We start from the raw sequence: 16,172 nt of genomic DNA on the forward strand, positions 1-16,172 counted from the left end.
GGGAGTAGAAACATTTATTTATTTTTATTTATTTTTTGGACACAAACAAATCCAGCCCGATTAAATTTGTCACGTGATTCGAAATGAAAGGATCCGAGTGAGAGAGGACCCGGTATTCTCACGGTGAAGATCTGAATGTGCGAGCACTTCAATTGCATGTAGTATAAAAAACGTCACGCACTCAAAAGTAAATCTTGGGTCTCAGTTTTTTAGGGTTTTGACGATCAAAAGAGAGGGTAACGATGTCCTCCTTCGAGAATCTACCTCAAGAACTCTTTACTGATATCTGCACAAGATTAACAATCAAGACTATCGTTCAAATCAGCTGCGTTTGCAAATCATTGAACGCTCTCATCAAGAACCCTAATTTCATCGCAGCACACACCAACAGAACGATTGCGGAGCCGGAGACGAACACTCCATTACTACTACTCAGGTACCACTCTCACCCCGAGGACAAAGAGCACTTCTCAATGCATTGCGACAACGAAACATTCGATGTACGTATGACTTTGGATAGTTCGCATATTATTTGCTCGCGTGGTTACTACAGGATAGTTGGTTCATGTAATGGTGTGATTTGTTTGTGCCGCGATTCATTAGGTATCACAAACGTTGTTGTTGTTTGGAACCCTACCATTAGAAAGACCTTCCGTGTTCCGATGGCACCTAGTTTACTATCGTGTCCTCTCCATGACAGCGTTGTTATACGGTTCGGATTCGATTCTTTGACTGACAACTTCAAGAGTATTAGAATGGTGAGTTTTTGGGATTCGGAGGCGAAGACTTATAGGGTTCCTGAGCTTGAGGTTGTGCTGTTGTTCCTCCATATGACTTGGCTGACGTCATCACTCCCCATGATTGTTCGCATGTTTTTCTTAAAGGGGCTTCCCATTGGGTAGCATTTGAGCGGGGAATGGAAGAGAATCGCTATTTGATTTTGTCGTTTGATATGGCTTCTGAGGTTTTCGGCGAGATGGTGCTTCCCGGTTGTGTTGCTAATGGCATTGGGTTGCAGATGTCAATTTCAGTTTTTGGGGAATCTCTATCCCTATTCGAGTATGATAGTTTTGGGGGATGTTCTATATGGGTGATGAAAGAGTATGGTATTGCGGAGTCTTGGACGAAATTATTCAGTTTTAAGAGTTACATAAGGAAGGTTTTAGGATTCAGGAAAAATGGTGAAATTGTTGCGGCAAAGAGTTACATAAATCTGGTTTCATTCGATCCTAAGAGCAAACAAGAAGTCAATCTTGGAATGTGTAGGTCTAAATACAAATACTCATCCCTTATACGGAGAGCCTTGTTTTACTTGATGGAAAAGATCAAGGCTTATTGAACCCTTGATCATATCACATTGTTTCCCTAATCTTTTGCCACCATATTTACTTGGTCGCCATTATTATCTCTTATACTTTGGGGTTGTAGACGACTGAGCGGTGGAAACTCAAGTTTGGTTGTCCCTTAAAGTGAGGATGCAAATATTGTGAGCTAGCCTTGCTTTCTTTTTCTCTTTCTTTTTCGGACTTTTTACTTGTAACTTTTTTTGTTTTGTTTTTTCGTTTTTTATTTATAGATGTAGGAAAAATATTCTAAATCTACTTACCCAAAAAAAAAATTCTAGATGAGCATTTTTGTCCATAAACTCTAATTCAGATTGTATAAGCTCTCCTCTCATTTGGGGAGATTGAGGGTTCGAAACCTAGTGATGGAGCTTGGGGGTGAGGGGGAGAAGGAATTAGACGAACAACTTATCCATGGTGAGAGAACCATGCAATCAGATCATTCTAGGTATAGGGCATGATGTGGAAGCCACACTTGAGGTGGATATACTTTGAAATGGGACATGTGAATTCACACTGGAAGAAGAGATGGGTGTGTGATTTCCTCAGATGACAAAGTCCTCACAATGACTAGCAATTGCAGGTAGAGAGGATGTGATACTGAGCTGAGGAAGTAATCTGATTAACGATGATGGAAAAGCCCAAGTAGCATCAGAGATAAAGGAGCTAACAGGAGTGAATTGTCATACTTCTGCATTCAAATCAAAACCAAAATCATTATTTTAATTTCTTAGAGTTGAAACAAAATGTAGAATCATGTTCGGTAATGTCTCATGTTTTCAAAATTTTGAAAACAACAGTAGAGAAAGCAAGTTCAATAATTATGATTTTATGATTTGTTTTTGTCCCATGGTTTAGATGATTATACGAACATTATCATTAATTGGTCTTAGAGTGAAATTATTCACTTTTGGGATTTAGGAAAGCAGACAGGTGAAATTCCAGTGAAAAAAGAGTGATGGAGAGCTGGTTTCATAGGATAATTTCTCCAAGAGCAGTGGGTTTGAATTTCTTTTCATTTGGATGTAACTGAAGAGGTTGGTGAAGAAAATATAGCTAAGAGGGAGCATAAAACAAGCTAGCAAAGAATACAGAAATGCAGTAATCTGGATGTACTTCACTTTTATTTGCATTAATTGTCATACAATTTCAAATTTATGCTACTGTACATGAGAAAATTATTCACTGTAGTACTTTTTTAAAAAAAATTAAAATTTGTATTTTTTTTTGGCTGGATTTAGAACCGACTGTGTAAAGGGATGAACTGACTTTGCACAGCCCTAGTTATTTGTAATTACTTTAGGTAGTTAAAATATGTATATTGGATTTTTATTTTGGGTAAGTATATATATTAGATTTTGTTATAACAAAAGTACCGAATTCGATAAGATCAAGAATTACTATAAAAAAAAGTAAGCATACCACACAAAGATACACAAAAATTTTATATGTACGGCAACAGTCTATTACACCACTCCAAACCCTAAACGCCCTTATATATCTGGCTACAATAGATAATTAGGGCCCATGATCCATAAGCAAAAACGGGTTAAAAAATTTCTTCAGGACAAGCCCCCAAACCCCCAGCCCACACAAAGCTAATCCAACGAATTTTGTTGCGACCCGATACCATATTCGGGCCACAACATTACATATTTCATGATAAAATTTTGTATAATCCTAATTTTGTAGTCATTGACAATCTTTCAATCGTTGGTATTTATTGAAAACTTTTTGGAGGGGGAAAACAAGTCCATACAAGAAAAAGAAGATATTTACCGAAAAAAGAAAAAGAAGATTGTTTGCTCGGAATAATCTTTCAATCCTTGGTATTTATTGAAAACTTTTTGGAGGGGGAAAACAAGTCCATACAAGAAAAAGAAGATATTTACCGAAAAAAGAAAAAGAAGATTGTTTGCTCATTCCGAGCAAGTATAGACAAAGTTAAAAGTACTTTTAAGCCCAAAAGGCAAGCCCTAGTCAGCTTAAGAGATAGAAAAGCAAAAAAAAAAAATTTTGGGCTGTGTGACTTCTCTTCCTTGTAAAAGTTCGCCACAACCAACCATTCTACATAATTTATAAGCAAAGAAGATTGTTAGTAATGAAAAGCTTTGTTTGATGGATCAGAAGGGTAAGCCGGTTATGTCATTGGTATGCCAGCCAATGATCATGCATCATTTTAATTGATTAGTGGCAGTTTCTATGCGTGTGGGACTTATTTAATTAAAATTTATTCTTGATGGATTGATTTGTTAGTTATTTATTGGTTAGACATACTAATGACACGGTATGTCTAGCTCACCTTATACCTATCCAGACAGATACCACGTGCCAACAAATCTTAGAGTATTGTAGACTTTCTCCATTGGCCGACTCATCCAATATCTACTCCATGAGAAGATGAGCATGATGCTTGCGAAGGTTGGCAAGGAAAATAAAAAAAATTACTTTACAAAAATTATAGAAAATGTGGGTATATTGTGCGTGTGTGTATATATAATATTTATAAAGGAAGCATGAGACATGGTAGGTTTGAATTTAGAAATATGAAAACCAAGGGTTATAATCCTTTCAAAATAAAAGGTTGAGTTTGAAGGTTTTTGTGAGGATAAAAGAATAAATAAATAACAAATAAGTTAGAAATATGAAAGAGCAAAATAAAATGTAACTATGACCCAATATAATAAGCCTGACTTGAAGCCAGATTTAGGCTGGCCACGGGCATCAGACATTTAATTAGATCGTTTTGTGACCAGTAAATTTCTGACAGGCCCGGCCCGGCCCAGCCTTAAGATAGCCCTAGGACTTATTTTTTATTAGTATTAAACCAATTATGTGTGTCCAAAATAACATTGCGGACTCCTTGACAAGAATTGTAAATTATTATTATGTTAATATTACTGTCTTTTTCACATTCCTTAAAACACAAACACAAAAAATATATATTAAAATTAAAAAAAAATTAAAAAGAAAAAAAAAAATGGCATCTACAATTTTACTTTTGTTTTCATTATTGAACAATTGTATATTCCAACCACTCACAACATTTTATTTATTTTATTTTTTTATTTTTATAATAATTAACAAGAAGAAATTCACACACATCATTCACATACCTACTTTACTTCATTATAAACTCGAATCATCACCATTCACTTTGAAAGATAAATAAAATACTATTAAATCACAAGACCTTTAATATTCATAATGATATCAGAACCTATTTTTTACCAAATTAAACCTATTTCAAATTAATTAAATCCATTCCTACATACTGAAGTTATATTATGATAATTGAAGATAGAAAAATATCTCGTGAGAGGGTTAGAGGCAAGTACTGATATTGGCTCGTAATCAAGGAGAATAAACACCTTGGTTGCATTTCTATGTAATATATATGTATAAAATTAAAACTGACAAAGAAATTCAAAGTATTATAGTGATGTCCTTACAATTTGACGCTTAAAAAACGAGGAAAAAAAAAAAACCTCATAAAGAAAAAATTGAAATATCATTGATTTGTAAAATTTGGTTTGCAATACAGTTATTTGTAATAGTAAGGGCATCTCCAACCGTTGTGTATATATTTTTATATAAATCCAATGTGCCACAGCATATTTACACAAAAATTTTGTACTACCTATTTTTAACTTTAACAGTTGTTTTATACTTTTGTGCAAAAAAAAAAATAACAACCAACCACATGTCATACCCAAAACTCTACATAACTTTTACAAACCTACTTGATTCACTCTACATTTTCGCGATTAAATCTCACGTCCCAATACTCCTCAACTAGGAAAATAATAATAATTTGCCCTATATTTCACTTTCCCATCCCGCCTATAGCAAACATTTCATGCACCACCAGAATTCTAACGTAATAACAAATAATAAAATAAGATTCAAATATGTAAAAACTACCGAAACAAAAAATATGCAACAACAATTGCGATTGAATTGACTAATCACCAAAAAGAAAAAGGAAAATTGTATAACTATATCAAACAACAATTATATAAAAACGTGATTAAAATACATATCTAATTTTTAGCTAGTACATATTTATCTCATTACAATAGAATGTAAAATGATAAAAAAAAAATCTAAAAAATACCCTAGAATCTACGACGATGATTGAAGAAGATAAGATCAAACGAAAGTGAATCAAACTATTTTTATGAAGGAAAAAAAAAAAAAATTAAAGATAGTCCAGCAATTCTTACCTTGCTGCTAGTTGCAGATTCTTCCTATGGCACTCTAGAAAAGTGGGAAACAAAGAGGCGTAGAAGAATGAGAAAGAAGAAAGAGAACCTCGAGTGGGGAACAGGGAGGAGAGAGAAAATATGTTTACGTGGCTGTGTAAAATACACAACATTTTTACACCTTGGTGATGTGGCAGCGTATCTTAACAGACCACTGGAGATAAAAAAAAAAAAATAAATAAATAAATAAATAAATAAATTACAAATCGTATGTGGCCGTGTATATTTTACACAAAAAAAAAAAAAATAATAAAAATAATAAAAAATAAAATTAACATGATCCCAAACATAGCTCAATTTGTCAATATTTAAAAAATATCATTAAAAATATGAATAAGAATCTAATTACTAAAGTAAAATAATTATAAAAAAAATCAACTAAATCCGATATAAATATAAAATTGGAGTTTTAAACGATGAAATTTGACCAAATATGGCATGTATAACAAGTAATGCTAGTGTGTGCCAAAATGGATCCAAAATTTTACTAAAAATTGTATCAATCCCGCTATTTGGCCCTCTAATGGTTCAAACGTATGTTCTCCATCATAAATCTATATCTATTACTATTAAAGCAAGAAGACCCAAACGCTTTAACCAAAACCTTAAGCTAACTTCTTTCTCTTTCTGAAATCCAAAAGCATGTAAAAGAGAGACTCTCTCAACCAATGTCCATGTCCCGACCTTCCCTTGCCGCATTGCCTTAAAACAAACACAACCCCACATAGTGTTTGCACATCTTTCTCACCACTTTCTCATACCATCTCTCCATCTCTCCTATTTTCATTCAGTCTTTGCATGCTTAGACCACCACAAAACACACACCAAACACACACATCATTGACATACCTCGACTAATTAAACATACCCATATACACCTTTGCATGTTTTCAATCACACAACTCTGTCATGATCTCTTTATGTCCATGGTGTTCAATCTCGTGTTCTCACAACTGGGTATTAGCTTTTCCTGCAAATTCTAACAGAGTTTTTTCGATTATTTTGGTTTGGAGTTAGTGGGGTTTCTGGGGTTTAATACAATTGGGTCAATTGGGTCTTTGTGTGCTGATGGGTCCAGTCAGAGGGTATAAAAGGAGGAGGAAGATGGATAAGAAGGTTGACCCAAACGCTTCTGCTTCTGGGTCTTCTGAGGATGGGTGTTTGGATTGGTGGGATGTGTTCTCCAAGAGGATTTCTGGTATATTTTCTTTCTGATTCTCGTTTATTATAATCTTTGCTATGTGGGCTTTAATTAATAGTGTTTGTTATATATAGTCTTTGCAATTTATTGGTATTGAATCATTGATTGCTCTTGTTGATCACTTGGTGTTTGATGGTTTGTTGGTTCCATTTGTATATGATATAATGAAGTCAAATCCAGTTTTGGGTAATTTGATTGGCTTCTTCTTTGCCTTTAACTGATGTTATATGTTGATGCATTGCAAATGCAACTGGGTGTGTTAAAGAAGGGTTCCTAATTGCCATTTTCTGCTGCTTCTGAGTCATTCACTTTACCTAACATTTGGTTTAGTATTAATTATCTTGTGAGGACAAGAATAGATGTGAGATTTCTTAATTTATGTGGCTTGTAATCACGAAATCGAAGGCAAGAAAGGTATCTGGATTATTGATAATGTGCAGAGTTTATTCTCCTCCATGTATATGTTGAAGGACCTCGTGAATAGTCTTTACCATTTTATGTTTATCTATAGGAAACTAATAGTTGGGATGTCTGCATTGTGATACTGTTGAATACATCTTGAAATTAGATCAATTATATATATATATATATATATATATATATATATATATATATATATAGTTTGACAATAATATAACTTTACCATTAAACAAGAAAGATTCCTTACTGGGTGATTTGAAATAAAATTTCAAAATCTTTTTTCTTATTTTCGGTAATATGTGAGGATTTGTGATCGACAAACATTATTACTGTTTATAAATGTTGTTGTTTCAGTCTCAACTCTTTTTTTAAGTGATTTGGGATATAATGAATTAATATCATTGAAATTTTTATTTAATATTGGATATAATATTGTTCACCTTTTGAAATTGCAAATAGATGTGTTTTCCTTGACATGTAGAACAAAATGGCACATTTTGCTAGACTGCTAGTAGTGTGGTAACAAAAGTTGTAACATTAGAGGCAATAGTCTCTCGTACGGAAGAGAAGTTTACCTTTATATAGTTCCAGGCTCTGTGGGTCACAAATTGATCATTTGGTGATATTTCAAGCAAATATCCATGTTGCTTCAAAGTCTGGAGAGATGCTTGACGTGTTCTTTTTCTTTTCCTTTTTTTCCCGAATTAAGGAATAGCTCGATAATTGATAGGATTACATTGGTCTAGTTTAAACTATTTACTCTTTTCATTTTTTTTTTTTTTTTGGCTCTTCAATTCTATTATATTAGTGATTGAAAGATCAAGTATACTTGAAGCTTTGGAATTTACTTGGGAGTTGATCCAATTGACATATAAGAATGTGGAGAAATAAGTGTCCAGGTACTATAATTTTGTGAAGATTGGGGTAAAGTTTTACTTTTATGTGAAATGACTGTGCCGTTGTAGTCAGAAAATAGAGTCAGTCAGCAACTTGTCATGATTTAAACTATCAATTAATTTCCTTATGATCTCGCTCCTTGATCATACTTTTGAGGCCTGAATTGGAGTTTTCCAATTCTAAATTCTAATGGTACTTATAGAACAACTTCGGAACTTGCCTTCAATTTGCTTGTATATAATCGAAGTCAAACAGGCAGATGGTGTCATATCTTCTCGAGTCCGTGTTTATCATATAGTGGAAGTATATTTCTATCATCTTATGTAAACTAAGTGTAAATGAATGAATGTCTAACTCCATACTTTGTAGTTCCTCCACACACTTTAAGTTGAGTTTCTCGAGGATGATTTTTTTGGCTTCAGAGCATAGTATTTCTGATTTTCCTGCAAAGCCTCAGACCATGTAGTCCACAGATGGAATCGCATTGATGATGCAAAAAGTTCTGCCAAGAAATTGTCAACCCTTGTGCATTAGATTTGTACCAGAATTTAACACACATTTTTAAGTGCTGGCAAGAGTTTTATTTGCTTAGTTGCTAATTGTTGCTTGGACTTTTGGTTGTCAGAGGAAAGATACATACCCAATCATTGAATCAATTTTCTCCCAGTGTGCAGAACAAAAACTTATGATTTCTAGAATAAGAATATCATGTTTTACTTCTAGGTCGTGGAACAAATATGTGAATTCCTTCGGAAAATTTAAAATGGAAAGGGGGCGGGGAAAGGTGCTGCACCTGGGCTCAAGATCAACCATGTTGAGTTGGAACACCTTGCTGGGAAATATATCGTGAATATAGCAAGATTTTCTCCAACTACTGAAAGAATACGTGAAGGCATATGGATACTTACAAAAATACTTCTTGTGCCCCAGTTGACAAGGAAATGTTGGTCTTTTTGAAGCTGTCAGAGAAATGGCATAACCAAATGTTAATTTCTGTTCATCAAGGGTGCTGGGAGGGTAGGGTAGTGCACGCATTTAACATATTTGGCATTATTAGCGCATAATTGTTTGCCTTAGACTCAAAATTGAATTCTCATGCTTGGCATTCTGAGCCTTTCAAGTGGATGAATATATGTCAATCCAGAAAGGTGGCTTCTTGTGTAAAAGAATAAATTTAAGATATAGTTTAACGAGACAAAATAACTGGGAGATGGTATTTGTTGGTGAAATTGTCAATTTTTTTTCCAGAAAATAGGACTTCATGTGGTAGATTCTAGCAAGCTAGTTCCTAAGCTTTTTGTTTGATGTCATTACACTCGGGAAGTTCCATGTATTTTGTTTTAGAATGCGCTTAAAGCTGATCTTCCATATGGCTATGGTTTCCCATGGATTTATTAAAAAGATCCCAGGCACTTTTGGTTGCAGTGTGATGGGAACTCATCAAGGACTTGTTAGTTTGTAGTTCTTGATTATGTATTGACACTAGCAGGAGTATTGGTTATCAGCAAAAATATGAGGTGCCAAAAGGAGCAACAGAGAAGATGAAACCATCCTACTGTCTGTATGTGTCTAGACTCATACACTACCATGACTTTATTATTTGAAACTACTAGATTTTGATTACTTTAACCTTTTAGCCCTCTCCAATTTAAGGTCAAAAGAGATGATTGGCATATCTAGTCTAAATGGAAAATTGCATTGAACTGCATATTCTGGTTTCTGTATTCCATAATTGGCATGTCGTTCTCTATCACCATCTCATTCTATGTTTACATAAATTTGCCGATGTACTTCTTGGGATGAGAAATTATTCATAGTAAGCTGGATGAAATTTAAAAAGGGAAGGCCTATAGAATGCGAAGGGTAAAAGGAGCTCTAGAGGGACAGGCTTTTAGTGCTTCAAGATACATTCGATAAAATTAGAAATAATTAATCAGTTCCTGAAATGTAAGTTAAATTCAAAAACCTCGTGGATTAATAAAGAAGATATTTGTGCAAGAAGACAAAATTATAAATAAAGTTGCTCTCAGTCATCAAAAGAAGGATGTTGCTCAACGGAAAAGGTATTTCTATGAAAATGACGGTGGTCACTTGGCTGTTACTCAGAAAAGAAAAGGAAAAAAAAAAAGTATAGGACTCGGGGAAATAAGAGGGTTATTTGAGTGGTAAATTTTCTTGGCCTATTTAAGGCAATTGGTCAAGGTGGTGGTGGTTGATGATTTAGTGTGAAAATGAGATTTGATTTTAAAAAGAAAAGGGTGCTCGCTGAATGAGTAAAAAGAAACCAATTTTATGTGTAAACATGGCTGGGTAGTTGTGTCACATGGGTGCACTATACATTCCATAGTATCCATACATTAGATATGCTCATATTTGCATATCTATGTGTATATTTGCTTCAACAGGAAGCATTAGCGAACTTACTAGTAACTTTACCATGGTCATCCTATCATTCTCGATCAGCTTGGTAACCCTTATTTCTTCCAACTACTCAAGTTTTTAGAATCCTTCCTCCCTGTCCTCTAGTAGCAGAAATACACTTAATTGCTACAATTCTTTGTACAGCTTCTTGTTTCTGTTGTCATTTGGCTCCACTGTACTCCCAAATATGTTTTGGAGCTCGTTGCATGACTTCCTAAGATTTTATATTGTCTTCTTCTTGGGTCTGATACAAGAGTGTATATTGTCATACTTTAAGAAAGTACGTACGCTGAAGTAAAATTACTGGGGTAGTTGGAATGACAATTGATGCCACTTCTTTCTTTGAATTCCATGAAGAATATTGAAGTCAAGTTTGATCATTTTAGTTTTAATACATGTTAGTATTTCTGTTTTCCTCCTCCCTGCAGGTCTTTCATCTCCATCAAAGGATTTGGATAAGTTTGAATCTGTTTTCAGGATATCCAGAAAAACTTTCAACTACATCTGTACACTTGTGAAGGAGCATATGATGGCTAAGCAAGCAAACTTCATGTTCAGTAATGGCAAGCCAATGTCTTTAAATGATCAAGTAGCTGTATCTTTAAGAAGGCTAGGCTCTGGGGATTCACTAATAGCAGTTGCTGAATCATTTGGGACAAATCACTCAACTGTCTCTCAAGTGACATGGCGTTTTGTGGAGGCCATGGAAGAACGGGGACTTCATCACCTGCAATGGCCTTCCACAGAACAAGAAATGTCAGAAATAAAATCCAAGTTTGAGAACATTCGAGGCCTTCCAAATTGTTGTGGGGCAATTGATACCACTCACATCATGATGTTGCTGCCTCAATCTGATCTGGCAGATGTATGGCTTGATCGTCAGAAGAATCATAGCATGGTCTTGCAGGCTGTCGTGGACGCTGATATGAGGTTCCGGGACATTGTCACTGGATGGCCAGGGAAAATGAATGAATCTTTGGTTCTACAGAGCTCTAATTTCTTTGAGCTCTGTGAGAAAGGAGAGAGGTTAAATGGGAATAAGATGAAGCTCTCGGAAGGAACAGAACTAAGGGAATATATAGTTGGGGATTCAAGCTTTCCGTTGCTATCTTGGCTCGTCACACCTTACCAAGGAAAAGAGCTTTCAGAATCCAGAGCGGAGTTTAATAGGCGGCATTTTGCTACTCGGATGGTGGCAAGGAGAGCATTGGCAAGGTTGAAGGACATGTGGAGGATAATTCAAGGAGAGATGTGGAGACCTGACAAGCATAGGTTGCCTAGGTTTATCCTTGCGTGCTGCATTCTTCATAACATTGTGATTGACATGGAAGATGAAGTGTTGGATGAGTTGCCTTTGTCTCACCACCATGATTCAGGCTACCGGCAAGAGATCTGTGAATCTACTGATGAGACTGCTTCCATTTTGAGAGAGCAGCTCTCTCTCTACTTGTCCGGAAGACTGCCACCTTGACTATACTTCGCTTCAGCATGGCTTTCTTAATCTGTTGGTGCGATATATAGTTAGAAGAGCTTGAGACAGGATTCTGCCCAAAAGAAATGTTTGATGTAGGCTCATTTTTTTTTTTTCTAGATTTGTGCTTGTTGGTTTAGAAAACATTGAATTGCTTGAGGCCTGTTTTAATAATTGCTTGAGAGATTTGAACCAATCTAGTTTTAATTCCTTTTTAAAGTCTCTATTTTTGTTTGTGAATTTCTTCATTATGGAGCTGTGCAGGAAGGTAAGATTCCTTTTCTTCAACTCCCCAAATTATATGCAGGTGAAGGCCATAGTAGGGAAGCTGAAACCACTCCTCTCTCTCTGTACATTTATGTGTGTGTGTGTGTGTGTGTGTGTGTGGGTGTATTTATGAACATTTTTATATAATGCCCCTCCTAAAATTTTCAACTGGTTAAATTATCTCCTTTTTTTTTTTTTTCTTTCTTTCTTTTCTCTATTACTCTTCAATTTTACTTCAAATAAAAAATGTTAAATTTCCCTTCTTCTATCAAACTCTAATTTTTTTCCTCTCAAAATTCTCTCCTTTTCCCTTTCTTTTTCTTTTTATTTATTTATTTATTTATTGTACTTATGTATGATATATGTAGTATGCAATTTTTTCCTCTTCTTAATCTTTTATTTCTCTTCTTCTTATTTAAATTTATTATATAATTTTATGAACTCAATTGAGGTAATTTCATACAAAAACTTACAATTATATTCAACGAAAATATTACCAATCAATATTTTGATTCTTACTCATTGAAAAATATTTATCTTTTTCAACCTACTCATTGATTAGCATATTATTTTACAATTTTTTTTTTCTCTTTTTCTTTTTTGTCTCTTGACTTGAAACCGTCCATATTTGTCATAGTAGTGTTTTTTTTTTTTTTTTAAAAATCACACTGCATCCTCGAAATGAGATCCTAGTGCAAGCCGCTAGAAAAACATATTAACACATCATTAAATGAAATTATAGCTAAATCTATTCTTTTACAAATGCTCCTAGAATCAAATTCTTAGGAAAACAAAAAAAAAAACTAATTTTGATAACTTTTCTATCCCTCTTTTCAGATTTATCGTATATTAATTTTTTGAATGAAAGAAATGGAACTTAATCATATATATATATATATATATGTACGAAAAAATCACCCTCCGAACGAATTATATTATTCCTATTATTTCTATTTTTATTTATAAAATTATAGCTAAATCTATTTAAAGGAGATGACTATCACAGTGACCGAAATAAATTCATAAAAAGGGACCGAATTAAATTCATAAAAAGGGTAATAGGTTCGTGACACCATCGCGGGCAACAAAAAATAAAAGTAAAAAATACATATATAGAGATTTATATATACTCCTCCTTCTATCTTTCCTCTTTACCCATCAAAAGAACTTCTTCTTTACTTGTCGAGCTTTCCTCTCCCTCTCCCTCGTTACTCGTTGATATTAATTGTATGAAGTCGTGTACCTGTAATTAATAACTTTGCGTTAGTTCAAGTGCAAAATTCACTTCCTGACCATGTTAGTCCCTCAACTCTTAAAAAAATAATAAATAAAATTACAAAGTGATGAACAACATAACATGTATCTTAACCACTGGACTTTTCATTTAATTAATTTTTTTTTTTTAAAAAAAAAAAACCTTACTACGTAATATAATTAAATATATTTGTACCCCCATTTAACTACTTAAAATTTCACAGAAATTTAAATAAAAAATTCCAAAATTCAAAAAAAAAATTCCCTCATATGTTCATAGTTTACAGTTTTATTGCTGTGCGCTATTGAGCCTATTGTTAATGATTGTTCCCTTTGCAGAGAAAGAAATACGCAATCTCAATAAAATTTAGAATCTACATGTCTTTAAACAAATTCTTGTAATATACGGATAAATATTTTGGTAAACTCTTCATAAAATCTTAACTAAACAAAAATTCAATAATTATATCAAAAATGACAATTTTTAATATAATAAAAATTACTAAGGAGATAATTTAAGGTTATGAAACTCACCTCTAATAAGCCGAAGAACGATCCTGGTTGAAACTTCATATATCCATCATTAAAATCATAATTATTCGTACTCTCACTCGTACCATCATCATTCGAATTATTATTAAACTTTCGATTCCACGGCGTAAAATACGAATCATCAACTTGTAAAAAAGAGGTGAGTCTTGAGTAGTCGATTTCTTTTCGATCATCCCCTGAATAGCCGATATTGTTTTGATGATGATTATAACCCAAATCAAGCACCATCTGGTTCCATTCTTGTTGTCGTAACATGTCCATAGTATTTTGTACTAATTGTTGTTGCTCAAGATATTGTCGTTGCTCAAGATATTGTCGTAGTCGTAGTTGATAATGGTCTTCCGAGTTGACACGAGGCACCAACTCATCTACTTCGTAATAATCCGAGTGATTACTATAAAATCCATTGTTATCCATGGCTGTGACTGTAATTGTAAAGAACCCTCTTCTTTTTTTCTTTTTCTATTTTTTTTTGGTGGCATTCACAATTTATATAATGGGGTTGTAAAGGCTTAATATGATGAAATGGAATAGGAGTATGATTGTTTCTTAGAGGTTTGGTTGAATTAGAATAACCAATAGAAGTTTATCTCTACCTTTTTTTAATTCAGTTACAATTATAAGTAACTTTATTTACGAAAATATATCTAGATTATCTGGATTAATTATTTTTAGATATGCGGTATTGTTTTTATTTTGAACTGTAGTGATGTAGCTCCTATTTAGAGTTTGAGTCGTACATGAATACCTCTTCATGTACAACTCAAACTGTACGGATATCACCATATAAAATTATCTTTAATTACCTCTTCATGTTGTACGGATATTCCGATAAAATATATATATACACACACATGGGTACTTCAAAAAAAAAAAAATTGCAATATATATGAATATTCCTTATTTTTTATTTCAAAATATTTCTAACAGAATCTAATATGTGTCTAAATCCTATTTACATATTTGACAAGTGTTTAAATATCCGGTACCTCACAACATGGTTGTGAAATATGTGTGCTTTCTATTTCTAATATATTTCGCATTGAAGCATGTACTCGAAAAAAACAATTAGAATTTGATAGATTAGCATGACTGAATCAAATCTATTCTTTGACGAAATAGAATGGCTTTGATTAAAATAAAAAATAAAAAAAAAATTAAGAATCATTGATGAGGGTGGAATTCTAAGTGAAACTGAACTATTAACTATAATTGAATATAATATAAATATAAATTCACACACATGAATAATCATGTAGATATTTGTTAACGTTTTTGTAGTTTAATGGTTCTGTTACTCTCATTATTTTTGAAAGTTCGATTTCGAATCTTTAACTTAAAATAATAATTTAACATTCTTGTTCCGAGAAATATATAAACATTTTCATTTTTCATTTGATTAGTTTGAATATATGTGTGTGTGTATATATATATATAAAAGTGTAAAACTGTAGAATCTAACCAAACTAAACCGACCATTTTAGATTTGATTTGATTTTTTTTTTTTTTTTTTTTTAAACTGTTAAATTCGATTTGATTCTGATGCATGTCAAAACTGGATCAAATGGAACCGTGGGCACGTTGAGCATTGGAGCAGGGCTGGCCTAACCCAAATACCCAAAGAAGCAGTGATCAATGAAATTATAGCTAAATCTATTCTTTTACAAATACTCTAGAATCAAATTCTTAGAGAATATATATATATATATTGATAACTTTTTTATCCCACTTTCCAGATTTATTGTATCTTAATTTTTTGAATGACTGAACGAACAAAAGTAAGAGAAATAGAACTTAATCCTTCCTATCACTTTCTATTTTTATTTTTAAAAAGGTAAATTAAACCCTTGAGGTTATATCATATTTCAATTAGACAAAAATATTAATTTTAACTTTCACTTACACTTCAATCATGCAAATTGTCCAATTAACCCGTAATTTTTTAAAACAAAATATATATAATCTTAAATAACAAAAGACCCCTATCCCTACTCCCACACCACCGCCACCATCTCTGGCTCCCAGACCATAATATGCATTTCTCTGATAATTCTATTTCTTATCTCAACAAAGTGGTTTTT

The 16,172-nt window shown here is 33.2% G+C and overlaps 3 protein-coding genes across 3 annotated transcripts; all 3 read left to right on the forward strand.

Moving 5' to 3' along the window:
- The first annotated feature begins 242 nt into the window (after positions 1-242).
- On the forward strand, positions 243-902 carry LOC132309543 (F-box/kelch-repeat protein At3g23880-like). Its single transcript, XM_059807839.1, has one exon. The coding sequence runs from the start codon at positions 243-245 to the stop codon at positions 900-902; it is 660 nt and encodes a 219-aa protein (XP_059663822.1).
- A 14-nt stretch (positions 903-916) lies between these two features.
- On the forward strand, positions 917-1,339 carry LOC132309544 (F-box protein CPR1-like). Its single transcript, XM_059807840.1, has one exon. It carries the CDS (start codon positions 917-919, stop codon positions 1,337-1,339), a length of 423 nt encoding a protein of 140 aa, XP_059663823.1.
- A 4,840-nt stretch (positions 1,340-6,179) lies between these two features.
- Positions 6,180-12,484, forward strand: LOC132307058 (protein ALP1-like). The gene is made up of 2 exons (XM_059804715.1): positions 6,180-6,806; positions 10,976-12,484. The coding sequence occupies exons 1-2, from the start codon at positions 6,677-6,679 to the stop codon at positions 12,016-12,018; spliced, it is 1,173 nt and encodes a 390-aa protein (XP_059660698.1). The 5' UTR covers positions 6,180-6,676; the 3' UTR covers positions 12,019-12,484.
- Positions 12,485-16,172: the final 3,688 nt, after the last annotated feature.

This window comes from Cornus florida, unplaced genomic scaffold (genome assembly GCF_030987335.1).
Source record: "Cornus florida cultivar Cherokee Brave unplaced genomic scaffold, ASM3098733v1 CherokeeBrave_3.0.0_Hap2_Chr05, whole genome shotgun sequence".
NCBI lineage: Eukaryota > Viridiplantae > Streptophyta > Magnoliopsida > Cornales > Cornaceae > Cornus > Cornus florida.

Bases quoted from the DNA above. Each gene is read 5' to 3' on its own strand.
- LOC132309544 (XM_059807840.1), top strand. From the start codon at position 917: ATGGAAGAGAATCGCTATTTGATTTTGTCGTTTGATATGGCTTCTGAG.
- LOC132309543 (XM_059807839.1), top strand. From the start codon at position 243: ATGTCCTCCTTCGAGAATCTACCTCAAGAACTCTTTACTGATATCTGC.
- LOC132307058 (XM_059804715.1), top strand. From the start codon at position 6,677: ATGGGTCCAGTCAGAGGGTATAAAAGGAGGAGGAAGATGGATAAGAAG. The intron at 6,807-10,975 runs GTATATTTTCTT...TCCTCCCTGCAG, and splicing joins GTTCTCCAAGAGGATTTCTG to GTCTTTCATCTCCATCAAAG.